Source organism: Columba livia, chromosome 22, assembly GCF_036013475.1.
Source record: "Columba livia isolate bColLiv1 breed racing homer chromosome 22, bColLiv1.pat.W.v2, whole genome shotgun sequence".
Taxonomy (NCBI): Eukaryota; Metazoa; Chordata; class Aves; order Columbiformes; family Columbidae; genus Columba; species Columba livia.
This window is the reverse complement of record NC_088623.1, coordinates 5104641-5119607: the sequence shown is the minus strand read 5'-3', so window position 1 is coordinate 5119607 and position 14967 is coordinate 5104641. Positions and strand designations below refer to the sequence as shown.

Sequence of the window (14967 nt, the reverse complement as noted above, 5' to 3'; positions counted from 1 at the left end):
AAGCTCATCCAGTGCAATCCCCCCATGGAGCAGGAACACCCAGATGAGGTTACACAGGAAGGTGTCCAGGCGGGTTGGAATGTCTGCACAGAAGGAGACTCCACAACCCCCCTGGGCAGCCTGGGCCAGGCTCTGCCACCCTCACCAGGAACAAGTTTCTTCTCAAATTTAAGTGGAACCTCTTGTGTTCCAGTTTGAACCCATTGCCCCTTGTCCTATCACTGGTTGTCACCGAGAAGAGCCTGGCTCCATCCTCCTGACACTGCCCCTTTCCATATTGATCCCCATAAACGAGTCATCCCTCAGTCTCCTCTTGTCCAGCTCCAGAGCCCCAGCTCCCTCAGCCTTTCCTCACACGGGAGATGCTCCACTCCCTTCAGCATCTTGGTGGCTGCGCTGGACTCTCTCCAGCAGTTCCCTGTCCTGCTGGAACTGAGGGGCCACAGCTGGACACAATATTCCCCTCACCTGCTGCATCCCGGTCCTCGTCACGCGCCGTCTCCGGGCACCCGCTGAGGCGACGGCATCAACGCCGCGCCAAGCGCCCGCCCGCCGTCTCCTCAGGCCGGGGCGTGAGCGCAGGCTGCGGGGCGGCTCTTCCCGGAGCTCGCCCGGTACTGTCGGCTGTGCGATCGCGCCGGCGCCGGGCCACGGGTGGGCTCCAAGTAACGGAACAGGACCCGGGCTGCGCGACAGGAACCGAACCGGCGGCCCCCGCTTCACCGGTCCCGCTCTCCTGAGAGACCCGCGCGGCGCCCCGGCCCCGCCCACCAGGGAGGGGCAGTGGGCGGGGCTCGCTCCCCATTGGCTGCGCGCACAGCGGGCAGTGCGCGTGAGCGGAGCTTCGTCCGCGCTGCGGGTGCGGGAGGGCGGCGCAGCGGCCGGTCGGTGCGATCGCAGCGGCAAGGCCGAGGCAGCCGGCGCACCCCGAGGTGTACCGGGGGCAGCGCTCCGGTTCGGCGGGGCCGGGTGAGAGGTGGTTCAGTGTGCATGGTGGGCCTGGGGTCCGTCCCGTCGCCTCAGGCTTCTCCCGGCGCCGGGGCGCTCTGGGCGGGGCTGCGCGGCGGCGCCCCCTGGCGCGTGGGCGGGCAGCTGCCTCCCGCCGGGGCGCGTTTTTCCCGCTCAACCGGAGCGGCTGCCGTCCCGGTTCCCCAGACGCGTTAATTCGGTTGGGATTGTGATGCCCCAAATCTACCGCAAGGAACCGGCTCCGCGCCCCTGCTGCGGGTGGTCGCCGGAGGCCCGGCTGCGTGGCTGGAGCTGGGCAGCAGCAGAGCAGCTGCAGTCAGAGGATGACCCGGTTTTCAAGCCTCTCCCAGGTAAGACGGGGCTAACGAATGCGACAATGACATCAGTGATGAAGAGGAGGCCGATGACGTTTAAGGGTCAAATTTGCTTCCACGTGGATTCTGATTGACCAAGCCCCCTACGAGCCTAATTTGAATTCTCTGCTCCTGTGCTTTTCTGTTACTTCCTCACCAGAATTAAGATGTTGAGAAGAGGACGTTGGGATTGTCCGCAAATCCATTGCTTTAGTTATGTGAAAAGGCATCTTAAAATAAATTAAATGTAAACCAACCCCTGACCCTAAGGAGCCATCACCTCAATAGAATGCTGTTGCTGTATTTGAGGGTCTTAAAGTCGGACACAAATTCTGCTGAAAGGACAAAGGGACACAATGTTCTGAGGGCACGTCAATATGTATTGAAATAGAATAAAACTCTGCACGCCAATTTGCAAACCTGTTGTGAAATACGCTTTTATTTACGTGTAGCTGTGAGCAGAGAGGTACATGTTGACCACGTTCTGTTGGAAGCTTACATGTTACAGAGCTTCTGTGGTTTAGTGCAATAGTTTGTCCTCACCTTCTCGTGAACACAGTCACTGTAATCGGTGTTACATTTGCCACACTTGCAGCTCACGGCCACAGGGTAGGAATAATACGGGACGGTGTGACGAGGGCAGCCCGGAATCATCACTGTTTGATACATCATCTCTTTGTACGTGCACACGTTCTGGGACAGAGCGCTTTTGAGTAGCAGCTTCTTGCCGTTGCTGTCCTACAAAGGAAAAACAAGTGCATCATTTCACCAAAGCGTACACGAGTGTCATTAGACCTCCTTTGATGTTTTCTCAAACACGCAGACAGCAAACCTCTTCACACTTAGACTGGCTCTGATATTTTCAGAATACTTCTGTTCAGATGGGCAGTTTTGCCTCCGCGTGTGCCTGGGGCTCTCTACCCCTGTACATATGTTCACTTTGCTTTAATGGTTTTAACTAATGTGCTCGGCTCACAGGGCTTTGTCATCCGTATTGGCTGCCCGCTGACCACGGCAGAACTTGCTACATTGAACAGTAAAGCTCAAGCATTGTGTTTGGCACATCTACACACTAGCTGGCATAATGGTAGTGGGAGTAGGAGTTACCCACGTCCTTTACATTAAATAAGAATGACTGAATATCATCTGCTTCTCACCTGTTCCATCCCGACCCCACAAACTGACTAAGGAGGCTCTGCAGTGACAGCAGCTCTCGGGTCCCTGCTATGCCACCGGAGGCCTGGCATTCCTCATCCATACCTTGGCAAAAAGCTAACTCGAAAACATGATAATAGTGTGATTTTTTTGCCTGTGACAAATTGGATCATTTACACACAATTTTTCCGGGGAGAACAGGCACTTGTTTTGCAGTCACGGCCGTTATAGCAACAACTGCCCAGAACAGAGTAACGCCTTGTACCCGAGTCATGCAAAATCCAGCGCAGATGGTGGTGTTGATGGCCAAGCAGAAGGCACATTCCCTTTTCTCCACATGGATTATATACTCAGAAGGAGCACAAAGTGATGCTGTTTGACCAAAAGTCAGGCCATAGAGGAGAGACATCACAAAGAAGGGACTCATGCTAGACAGGGGAAAAACAAACAAACAAAGCAAACCCTAATTAAAATCAGATATACCTTCCAGCCCTTTTCTCTGAGTTTGACAAGAACAGTTACGATAGTCTCAGACTAGAAGTAATCTTAACTTTTTTAGCTACAGCCTGACAAATTCTTTCCAATCCCAGACCTTTAATTGAAATAGTACTAACCACTAAACAGAAAAGAAAGGTAAACAGGCCATTAACGATATATAACAAATTCACATATTACATAGAACTTTTCAATAATGAGTGATAAAATGCTGACACAGATAAATAACAGGAGCTAAAGGATTTGAAAATGTGACCTATGTGAGAGAACATGAGCTCTAGAATTAACCAGAGATGCTAAAATAATCTCGTTGGTTTAAAAGTAATTTTCTAAAGAAAGTATCTTATGAATGTTCAAGAAAGAAAAAGAAACAGCTGTGCATATCAGACATACCACTGTATTTTTTACTTCCCAGTTGGCTCAGAGGCATGACGAAATGGGAACACTGCCAATAATTAAATAATAGATACAAGCAAATTACAATAAAGAACATCAACAAAGAGTTAATGAATCCCCGCTTTATCTGCCTGTTGTGCTGACCTAATTTTTCAGACCTGCTGGGGGATCCTGAGAACAAAGCTTTGATTAACTCCGAGACAATTCCAGGGACTACTCGACAACTTCTAAACTACAAACTTTAAATGACAGTGGCTACAACATACGGACATCACCCTCCAGTCTCTCCCAGCTGCCAGTTTCCCGTAGCAAAAGCCGCTCGTTACACAGTCTGGTTTACCCTGTAGCTGCACCAATGCAAGTCTGGAAAGACCAACCTCTTGTCAGCTGAATTCTCCCCTATTACAGGAACCTGATTCTGCCTGGAGCTGGGAGAGGCAGTGAGCCAGCACGAGCTCCGGGTGTGCTTTATACTCTCCAGGCTAATTCCAGGCTGATCTTACTGTTTATATAATTGCATCTGAATTGCTGCTTTCTTATCGTAAAGTCATCTAATGAAAATTCATGCTGAACCACAAAGCAAATGTGATAGGAACAAATGTGTCCATAATATCCTAACCTGGAAACTGGAGCTGGAAATCTAATTATTTTAAGAGTCATTCCCTTCTCAGGCTTTTAAACTAACCACTGCTTTAAAGTAAGTTATTATTGATGAATTTAATCGCTACATAGGACAGCAACATTATGGCAGGAAGGCTAGCATGGAAATGGCGTCATTTTGAATCACATATGACATTCTACACCTTTGTTTTGTGGCAGTTTAATGAAGCCTGGTCCACGCAGTTTGCTCATTACCAGGCAGGCACAACTGAGATGCAGTGTTACACACGTACACTAACACACCTCACAGCAATCGCTCTACAGCGTGGTTAGGTACAACCTGACTTACTACTGCAACAAAACACTGAGAATTTGTCTGACCTTGAACCTACTGAGCAATTATCAAAGTAACAAGCAATTAACTCTGAAATACTAATTGTAAGAAACCACTCCTTGTAGCATGAGAAGCAAAATACTGCATCACCACCAGTGAAACTGAGATGTCTACAGCCAAGGGAAAAACCCTCGCGGTTAGGGCTTTGTGACCACCTGGGAGGAGTGGAAGTAAAGGGTCGAGTCAGCGTGCACGTCCTGCGCCGGCTCAGCGCAAAGCCCCTGTCCTCACTGCACCAGCCCTGTCGCCGTGCTCGTCACTCAGCTCTGCTCACACCTTCCCTTCCAGCTCATCACCCCGCGCCGTCGGACTTGGGTCTGATGTATCTCATGCGGCTCAACCACGCTCTCCATTTACCCAGCCCTAAGAAATGATAAAGTTGAGCGTGAACTGGTAAACATGGTCACTTTGGGCTATTTGAGGAGCGATCCAGTCAGTCCGATCCGTGTCCAGCTAATTCCTCAATAACCTTATCCCCTTTTCCTGTGGTTTCGGACTGCTGCACACAGCTTTGTGTCCTGGACTAATTCTCCAACATGATATAGTTCTCGTTCTATTAAGACTAGCTGAAATCTTTCCATTTTCATGGAGTCTTTAATTATGGGTTACTTAATTTCTACCATATAACTCCTCAGGAATTAAATATAATTTACTGGATTAAGGACATCAGCAGAGCATATTTGCAAGAAAAATTATTAAATAACTTGTATAAGGAATAAATATTTTAAAATCAATGTCATTAGCTTGCTAATGCCAATTTCAACCAGTCTGGGAATACTGAGGAAATTTCAAAACATTAAGAAAAGTGCTAATATTAGGCCAATATTTAAAGGGAGAATGTTGACCCAGGTAACTCTCAACCAGCTAGCCTGACATCTACCCCTGATAAATCAGGTAAAAGAACAGAAAGTTGATACAGGATTTGAGCAATAAAGAATTAACGGATGAGAACATAATTAATGCCCTTCAAGATGGTGTTCCATAAAATAGGTCATGCCACACAAACCTGGTTTCATTCTTTGAGGCGATTACAAATTTGGTTGTTAAGGCAACTACACAGATGCTAAGTCCTTAGTTCCATCTGTCCAGAGCCCCACGGTCATGAAGGTTTAGAGCTATTAGGCAGAGTCCTATGTGGCATATGCTAAATGTCGGGAATTATTAATCACTGCAGCAGGCAGTGTCATTTCAGTAGTGCCTTTCTTCACTGCAACTTTTTTTACCCGGCCTCTGGATGCACTGCAGTGCATTACAGAAATATCTGACCAAGTATTAAGAATGAAAATCCATTTATCTGGAAGCACAATAAAATAGTCTGAGTGGACCTTGAGACTAATGTGACTACTGCTACTCGTACTCAGGTTGGCTCCACACTGACATGGACACAGAAGTTCTTTGCTGGCATCACACTAACCTGCCCGTCTGTCAGGTGCACTAAACATCACCGGAGTGATACAGACATTCACGTCCCTTTAGTAATTCACACAAACTTTTAAGCCGGTAGAAAAACATTTCCCTGACAGAAGACTGTGGCAGGACAACAAAGTCCCGTGTGGCGATCTCTGAGTGGCCAAGGCTCCTTTCATATAGTTTCCTAAAATCCATAGTTAAAAGTCTGATGCCTATGGATGTAGTTCTTTGTTTGCCCCCCTGCTGACCTGCAGACTGTTCAGTGATAGAAATTTTTAATGTGTTTTTACAGCCATCAGCTTTGCAGCCCTGTTCTGGAACAGCCAGTTACACTGTTAATTATTTATCTTTAACCTTTCTGTTAACTAAACCAATCCGTTCACTGACATCAGTTATTTTACACTTTCATTAAGTGAAAGACGGTATGCTGATGTTCTACAAGAAGTGTTTTAAGTGATGTCTGGAAACAGAATTTAGTAATCATAAAATTCTCGGGTTCATTACCCAGGAATCTCTGTAACGGGCTGGAGAAATTCAGTGCATACCAGAAGCTTATAGGTAAAAGTAATTTAATAGGATTCTCTGTCACTGACCGATGCTTAAGGTAGAAGAAGGAACAGTGAGGACAAGTTGTCACATATGATTCCTACCCACTCTTTGCCTGTTAGTGTAACACAACGAAAACTTTGTGATCTTACGAGCAGTTTAACTTCTAGAGCAGAGTACCTCTTGTTTCCCCTGCAGATAGCACTGTGCGGATTAAAAGAAAAACATGTCCAGGCTTGCAAGCAACAGAGAATTAGAAGCAATGCTGATGAAAAAAACAGGCAAAGCCAATCAGATTTCTAAAAGATCAGTATTCTGGTAGAGGAATTATTTCCGACCTCATCCTGTTGCAGATCGCCACTGATAAAAGGAAATAAGATCCTAATATGCTGCCATAGAAACAAGCGTTTTTGCCAGGTTTTGCATTTAAACAGACTGTGGCTGCTGAATTTCCAAAGCTGATCTGTCTACAGCAAGTCCCCGTGTAACAGTGTGAAACACAGCTCTCATCTCCTACATTTATAGATTCACAGATGGTCGCTCTTTTCTTTCTTTCCTAGGATTAGCTGCAGCATTTCCTATCAACCACAGATTAAACAGCAGTTCTCTTTGTTGCATATCATCTGCCAATGATCTCCATTTATGGTCCGAAAATACTTCCTAATCCTATTTGCTGATTGGCTCATACGATAGACCACTTCATACTCGGTTTCATTTCTTTGGAAAGTGCTGGAGATTTCTGTTATTCTGAGATACACTATGGCTACACAGGCCAAAATTTTTAAAAACCCAAACAAAACCAAGAGAAGCCAGAAGCTTTCTGCAATATTATCAAGGATGAGTATATACTCACCCAATATCGTGACAACACCAAGGGATAAAAGCCAGAGACACTTTTCAGTCCCTGAGGGTTGCAGTGTTCTCTGATCTGACTGGCGACCTGACAGCAGTCAGTAGGTAACCAGACAAGATCTTCACCGATGAAGATCTGGTATGGAGACTTGAGACTATGCATAGACAATTGACATTTTTAGATCAGAACTTCAGCTGATTAAATACACTCGGGATGAACACCGGGGTATGTTTCTGTTTCTCCCCTTAGGCTTTGGGCATGCAGTCCTGTCAGATGCTGCTCTTACCCAACAGTGGCCATCCCAGCAGCTCTGACTCCAGATGACACAAGCCAGGCCCCAGGCAGGCGTCATGACATAGCACAGCGACATTTCCTTGAATTGCTGGACCAGAGCTGTTTGGGGTGAGCTGCAGCGCAGGCGAAGAGCTGCGTCGAGAACTTGATGACAATGTGGAAGTTTGAAGGTCTAGGACACGCCGTTCCGTGAACGGGGCGGTTGAAGAGGTGAGAGCAGGAAAGTGACGGCATCTGCCTTAGGAAAAAAGGAGAAATATTTAAAGGACTACAGAAAAATCCAATTGCACACATGGTAAATAAGGATAAAGGTAAAGATGTATGTTTTGCCACCCACGTCAGATGAATCCAGGATTTTGATCTTTCGTAATATTTTCAGACGTACCTGTACTTTTCTTGTTATCCCTAGGCTCTGAAGCAGGTTTTTGTCTTTGTTGTGACACTAAGACTGATCAAGGATTAATGCAGAAATATGTGTTATTCTAAACTACTCTTACAGGTGCATGGCAGGAACTGTTAGTCGTTGGGAAGGCCGCCTGATGATCCATATCCGTGTTCTAATGCATAAAGCAACAACATTTGGTCCCACACTTTATGGTTCAGATAAACAATTTAATAACATCTTAACATTATTTTTGCAATCTTGAAACGTGTGTATATTTTATTCCTTGAGAAGCTGAAATATTTTTAAACCAACGTAATGATATTGAAAATTGCATTTTTAAAGTTTCAAAACTGTTTTAACAAGCTGAAATAGCAGCTGCTGAAAACACGAGTCTAAAAAGACAGTTCTGACAACATTTAAAATGAACAAAAAAGCAAGACCACTTCAGGTACAAGAGCGTGCATTTTAACAACTTCAGTACTTCTTTCACTAAATAATGTCCTGTTGTGACTTATGTATCAAGAAACTACATTTAAGAGAGTCAATTTAAAAGAACAAAACTGAATTTCTTTAGAAGCACTATGTGTAATCCCAGACATGTTTTTATCTTTTTGAAACAGCTTTCTATGTAATTACACTATGGAGTAGGACATAAAAACGCAACGATGTCCTAACTCTGAAACAACAAAAATCCTGTGGTTGTACTAATTCAATAACGCTAGAGCACTAGTCACTTTTTCATTTTAAGTAAAGAGCTTTTCAGCCTCTTTCATTTTCCGTTTCCTGTCCATTTTAGACACTGTGGCCCAGCCAGCCTCTCGCATTTTCCTCATGGTTGTAAGTTTCAGTACAGAGCCTGGAGTTTTCAAGTTTGATGTAGTTGGTTTCTAAGAAAAACAAAGCCAACCATTAGTTTTTATAATCAACTTGATTAACTGTTGGTTTTGATCAGAAGAAAAGCTAAACTACCTTTTTTGGTGTCATGGCGCATAATTGTGAAGCTTGAGGATAATCTTTGTACAACTTTTTGAACATTTCTTCCTCTGAGACCATGCTCTTCAATGAAAAATAAAGAAGTTAGTTAATCGCACTACATGAAAAGTGTAATTTCTTTATCCCTGGAAAGCTCATCCAGTGCAATCCCCCCATGGAGCAGGAACAGCCAGATGAGGTTACACAGGAAGGTGTGTCAGGATGCTCTGATATTGTGCCTGGTAGAAACAGTCCCTGAACACTGACCAACTCTCTTGGGCCCCTTTACCTTCAAGCAGCCTTGCCCACGGGATTTCCCATAGCGATTGCCTGAAAAGACCACAGTTTGCCCTGCTGAAATCCAGGGTTGCAATTCTGCTTGCTTTCCTGCTCCTGCCACAGGAGATCCTGAACTCCACCATCTCATGGTCGCTGCAACCAAGACAGCCCTTGACCTTTACCGCTTCAACCAGCCCCTCCTTGTCAGTGAGGATGAGGTCTAGCAGTGCACCTCTCCTAGTCGGCTCCTCCACCCTTTGCATCACAAAGTTCTCATCAAGGCACTGGAGGAACCTCCTGGACTGTGGCTGACTGGCTGAGTAGTCCTTCCAGCAAACATCAGGGAATTTAACCAATTATGTACATATCAATTATGTACATATAAATACAACTCCAGAAAGAGCCAATGAAATAAAAATATACATATCAATATTGTGTTGGATAGAGCACCCCCCCCACTTTATCTATATTCTTGGGTACGGCAGTGTGCACAAAGAACTATAAAATACACCAGTTGTTCTCCGGTTTTTACCAGGAGGTCGCTGTGTTCCGAGCTGTCTGAATGAGCATCCAGCTGTAGAAGCACCTTTTGCTTCTTCCTCATGCACTGGTCCGAATACAGATTTGTGCTTTCACTTTGCAGTTTAGGTGTTGGAGGAGTCTTTATACTATATGTCTGGGAAAAGATAGCATTTAAAATTACATTTTCAGTGGTAATTATAGAATCTAAAACTCATAACCCAGCTAACAGACTTGAGTATCCTCTAGGACAGGAATTGTTACTGATCAGTGATAACAGACAAATTAAGTATCTGTGCAAGAAAAACAGCACAGTGAGAGCCCTTATATAAACTGCTTACTAATATCACTGTGAACACATTTTTTGTGGCTATCTACCCTGTAAATCCTCACTTACCACAACAAAAAATAAATAAGCATCTACAGAGGAGAAATACAATCAGAAAAATAAACCACTCACTGTTATGAGGTACAAACCTTTAACAATGGACTACGCAAGGGACTTTTTGTGGATACTGAAGGAGGCATTTTTTTCTTTTCCATCATGCTGGCTTTTGTAGGAATATCATATGGAGACTTTTTTGTTTTTACATTAATGGATGCACACTCCAGATCTAAAGGAGTCTTAGGAGTCTCAGAAAAATCAGTTTGTATTTTCTAAAATTAAAAAAAAGGTTTAAATTACAAGCATTTCAATGTCTTGTCAAATGTACAAAATCTATCATGGAACTTCAGTTAGATTCAGTTTCCCAGGGATGGGGGTGAGGCCGACTGGTCTATAGTTACCCGGGTCCTCCTTCCTGCCCTTTTTGAAGACTGGAGTGATTGCCTACATATAAATATCACTGAATTCTAAAATTAATTAATGATAATGTCAAAGCTACCTTGTTCTTCTTTTCATTTTCAGGACGCGTATTTTGGGGGCGTTCTTTTGCAAGATTCTCCTAAAAAGTTATGTGATAGGAAGTAAATATTTTAGTTGAATTCAGCGGTCGAGTATGTTCTTGGTGTAATTACAGAACACAGTTCACAATCTTAGTCCATTACAAAGTTCACAGTAATACATGACCCAGCTGCAGCATTCAAAGATGTTGCTTTTCTAGTCACAGTTTCATTTCTTACACAACTTCCTCCATCTCTGTTAAGTTACCTACATACCAGCCCTTTCTCATGAGAAAATCGGATACAATTTTTATTACAGCTGCATTTAAGAAAGAAAGAGCTCTATTTTCTAGTTATTATTTCATGCAAGAAACTGGAAGCATTCTTGTTTATTAAAGTAAATGCTCCTTCACTGTCTTTTTATTCTATTTCGCAATCCTTTTGTCAGCTGAATACTATATCGCAATCACAAAATCGCAGAATGGTTGGGGTTGGAACGGGCCTCTGGAAATCTCTGGTCTAACACTCCTGTTCACAGCAGAGCGACGCAGAGCAGGTTGACCAGGACTGTGTCCAACGGGGTTTTGAACATCTCCAAGCACAGAGACCCCACAACCTCCGTGGGCAACCTGATCCTGTCTTGTATCATCCTTGGTGTTTAAATTTAATTTCGTGTACTTAATGACTTCAGAGAGCATCAAGCTCTTAAAATTAGACAGCGAGTGAGAGCAAGACCTAGAATCCAAAGTGCACTTCACAGCTGTCACTGTTATAGTGCAGAAAACCAGGTTGAGCACGTCACCCATACTGCTACATTTAATTGGAAAGAAAATACCTTCTCTTCGATTTCTGCTTTAAGTTGTTCCTTAAGGGATGACAGTTCACTTTTCAAAGATGAGAGCTCACTTTCCTAAAACAATTAGATAAAGGATAGGGTTAACTATGCTTAACCTGGGAAAAAAAATAAACAGTCCAAACAAGACAGTAATTAATAGGGATATTCATTATATACAACAAAAAAAATTCCATTTGTTCAGCAGAGCAAACTTATCGACAAAGTTCGCATTCTGAGAGGTATCTACTAGTCCTTTCCAAAATGATTCAGCCACCAGAAACACAGATCAAAGAAGCAGTTGCCAAATTAAAAAACAAAACCAAACAACGGCTACTCCAATTTATTTTTAGAAACATCTGCTTTTGTTTAATGTAGGTAATAAAATCTGTAAGAAGTAACAGTAAACAGATATTAGTGGGTTGATCTTTACTGTTCAGGCCCACTAAAGCAGACACTTAACCCCCCCAAGTGTTAAACCGGAAGAAGTCTAATAAGATATTTATAATTATATTACACTTTAAGGACAGCAGCCCCTCCATTTCATTAGTTAGTGCTGAAGAGTACACCTTACCAATGATCGTTTGGATGACAACTGCTCTTGCTCTTTTATTTTACAAAGTTTCAACTCTGTATCTTTTTCTTCAACCATTTTATCATATTCACCCTGCGTTTAAAACGAAACAAAACAACAAGCTCGAAACATTTGACTGAGGGGTACAGATCTACCTAATCTTAAAACATTACTCATATTTTAAATACAACTCTTCTGAAGATTCAGAAAGTACTAGGAACAAACACTGATGCTTCGGCAGAAACTGTAGAGGAGAAAATGCACAAGCAGTATTTTGTGGGCTGATAGGGAATGCTTTATCTTTAGGCAGCAGCACATGTTGCACGTAAAAGCTAGCCATGTTTTTATTAATGGTATCTGCTAAATATACTTCAAAGCAGAGTAATAAGAAATGTAAATTTAAATATGTTGTATTAAACTGCTGAATGCAAATCTGAATATTAAAAATTACAAACCACGGAAATCAGTAAAATCTTTTACCTTGTGTTTTTCCATAAGCGCCACCATTTCAGTTATCTTGTGCCGACACTGGATATCGGTTTCTCTTTGTGCTACTGTTGCTTTGTCAGCAAGTGACCTCATCTTTTCTACCTGTTAGTAACAAGTTTCATTTAATTCATAAACAATTATGCCACTCAGAGAGGCTCCAGGGGGATACCCCCCAAAAGGTGATGGACCCCCTGCCCTGTTGGGCAGAAGGGGAAGACCCGAGGCAGCCCCTGCCCCGTCGCTGTCAGGCAGAGGTAGTGGACCGAAAAGATGACGAGGGTTGGAAGCAGGTTCCAGTTCAGCACCGCGGGCAACCCCCCTCCCTACCTGCTTTGCTTCCCCAGGTGCCCCTCTGTAATAGGTTTGAGGCCTTGGATCTTGAAGAGGAGGTGGGTGAGGATGTGGTGCAAGGCCCACCTACGAGGTCACACAGAAAGAGGCAGTTGACCCCACGCCTCAAAAGCGCCTCAGATAAGAAAGAAAGAAGGGTAATTGTAGCAGGCAATTCCCTTCTGAGAGGGACGGAGGGCCCAATCTGCAGAGTTGACCCTCATCGTAGGGAAGTGTACAGTCTACCTGGAGCCCGGATCAGGGACATCACCAGGATGCTCCCCAACCTGGTGCACCCAACAGACTACTACCCACTGCTGATCTTCCAGACAGGTGGGGAGGAAGCTGCATCCTGCAGTCTGATGGGAATGAAGAAAGATTTCAAGGCCTTGGGATGGATGGTAAAAGAGTCTGGGGCTCAAGTGATTTTCTCTTCCTTCCTTCCTTCCAGTTTTGGGTGATGACATGGGATGGAATAGAAAAATTCAGTCCCTAAACAATTGGCTACAAGACTGGTGCTACAGCAGGGCTTTGGGTTCTTTGATAACGGCTGGTTTTACAAGACACCAGTCCAAACAGTGATACGTAGGAAAGATTTATCTCGTAGGGGCAAAAGGATGCTGGGACAGGAATTAGCAAGGCTCATTTGGAGAGCTTTAAACTAGACTCGAAGGGGATGGGGTGGTAGCTGGGCTTGCATCAGTGGGGCAGCACTCTAGAGCTGATGAAGGCTGGGAGGCCTCCCAGACCCCTGGGGTGAAATGGGTGTGCTCAGCTCGCTCTCTGAAATGCCTGCACAGCAATGCGTGCAGCACGGGGAATAAGCAGGAGGAGTCAGAAACCTGTGTTAGGGCAGGAGATGATGACCTGGTGGCAATTACGGAGACACGGTGGGACAGCACACATGGCTGGAATGTGGTCATGGATGGCTGTGTCCTTTTCGGGAAAGACAGGCCAGCCAGGCGTGGTGGTGCAGTTGCGCTCTATGTGAGAGAGCAACTGCAATGTATTGAGTATTGTCCAGGCACGGATGAGGAGCGAGTTGAGAGTCCATGGGTGAGAATTAAGGGGCAGGCTGGCAGGGGTGATACTGTTGTGGGTGTCTATTACAGGCCACCAGATCAGGGTGAGGAAGTTGATGAGGCCTCTACAGACAGCTGAGAGCAGCCTCACAGTCACAGGCCCTGGTTGTGGTGGGAGATTTTAACTTCCCTGATGTTTGCTGGAAGGACTGCTCGGCCGGCAGCCACAGTCCAGGAGGTTCCTCCAGTGCCTTGACGAGAGCTTTCTGATGCAAAGGGTGGAGGAGCCGACTAGGAGAGGTGCACTGCTGGACCTCATCCTCACTAACAAGGAGGGGCTGGTTGAAGCGGTAAAGGTCAAGGGCTGCCTTGGTTACAGCGACCATGAGATGGTGGAGTTCAGGATCTCCTGTGGCAGCAGATGACACCAAGCGGGGAGGAGTGGCTGACACGCCAGAAGTTCCACTTATGTTGATAAGACGACTATGGAAGAGCAAAGGCACTGGCCACTACAGCTTCACAAAACCATCATATATCAAAAAATAATTATAAGTTGCAGAAAAAATAACAACTCTCACCTCTTCAAGAAGTTTATTTTCATTTACTTTCTTTGCTTCCATGTCTTTTTGATAGATATCAACTGTTTCCTTATGTTGCTTGTTCATATTTTCCATCTCTAACTGTAATTTGTTCACCTTTGCAGAATGGAGAATTATTGCTGTTATTTGTTCAGGAATAAATTTGCCAATGATTCTTTTTTTACCTTTAATATGACTATATTATGTTTACAATTACATATATATTTGCAATTAAGAAGTGAAGAAAGAGTTTATCTAGAAATAGTTTACTTACAGAATTTTATTTAGTTCTAAAAGATTAAACCTACCTTCCCTTCGTAAGCACTTGTTTTCTTGCTTTCTGCAGTAATCTTCTTTTTCAGCACCTTATTCTGTCAGAATAAAACAAACACTATACTTTAATAAGTTAACAGAATCGTGTAATGAGTAAGTAGGTTGGAATCTTAAAAATTTCAGCTTTCAGCAAGCAAATAACCCTCCTTTTGTAGTGCAGTTCAGGTTCCAGATGGATTCTCCAAACAAAAGAATGCTCGACTACTTTAATAACACTCTTACTTCAGGACCTTATGAAAGACTCGTCGTGGGTGAGAACAGAGAATAACGAAAGAGGGTGCAGGGCGGGAAGAGAAACTAAGAAAGT

The 14967-nt window shown here is 44.2% G+C and overlaps 3 protein-coding genes across 16 annotated transcripts in view; all 3 read right to left on the bottom strand.

Moving 5' to 3' along the window:
• LOC110364635 (uncharacterized) overlaps positions 1-1185 on the bottom strand; it is a 94922-nt gene extending 93737 nt beyond the window's left edge. For all 4 annotated transcript variants that reach the window (XM_065038804.1, XM_065038806.1, XM_065038807.1 and 1 more), the window contains exon 1: positions 469-1185. The gene's annotated coding sequence lies outside the window, so the exon portion shown is untranslated. The remainder of the gene's footprint in view (positions 1-468) is intronic.
• A 548-nt stretch (positions 1186-1733) lies between these two features.
• On the bottom strand, positions 1734-7820 carry TSHB (thyroid stimulating hormone subunit beta). 4 transcript variants are annotated; one of them, XM_005510365.3, is made up of 4 exons: positions 3746-7437; positions 3366-3417; positions 2743-2905; positions 1734-2060 (listed from the first exon to the last, which is right to left on the bottom strand). In XM_005510365.3, the coding sequence occupies exons 3-4, from the start codon at positions 2902-2904 to the stop codon at positions 1818-1820; spliced, it is 405 nt and encodes a 134-aa protein (XP_005510422.1). In that variant the 5' UTR covers position 2905; positions 3366-3417; positions 3746-7437; the 3' UTR covers positions 1734-1817. The 4 variants fall into 4 exon arrangements, with proteins under 4 accessions (XP_005510422.1, XP_064894888.1, XP_021153978.1 ...); XM_065038816.1 differs by having other exon boundaries at positions 4518-7437; XM_021298303.2 differs by lacking the exons at positions 3366-3417; positions 3746-7437 and adding an exon at positions 7458-7820.
• Positions 7821-8056: 236 nt separating this feature from the next.
• Positions 8057-14967, bottom strand: part of SYCP1 (synaptonemal complex protein 1) — a 19320-nt gene continuing 12409 nt past the window's right edge. For 6 of the 8 annotated variants that reach the window (XM_065038786.1, XM_065038787.1, XM_065038784.1 and 3 more), the window contains 10 exons: positions 14636-14698; positions 14328-14444; positions 12389-12499; positions 11909-12001; positions 11338-11412; positions 10505-10564; positions 10098-10277; positions 9634-9777; positions 8820-8906; positions 8057-8737 (listed from right to left, as the gene is read on the bottom strand). In XM_065038786.1, coding sequence (XP_064894858.1) covers positions 8594-8737; positions 8820-8906; positions 9634-9777; positions 10098-10277; positions 10505-10564; positions 11338-11412; positions 11909-12001; positions 12389-12499; positions 14328-14444; positions 14636-14698 — 1074 coding nt within the window. In that variant the 3' untranslated portion in view covers positions 8057-8593. Of the gene's footprint in view, positions 8738-8819; positions 8907-9633; positions 9778-10097; positions 10565-11337; positions 11413-11908; positions 12002-12388; positions 12500-14327; positions 14445-14635; positions 14699-14967 lie in introns of those variants that run through there. The other 2 variants (XM_021298298.2, XM_065038785.1) reach the window with 2 other exon arrangements.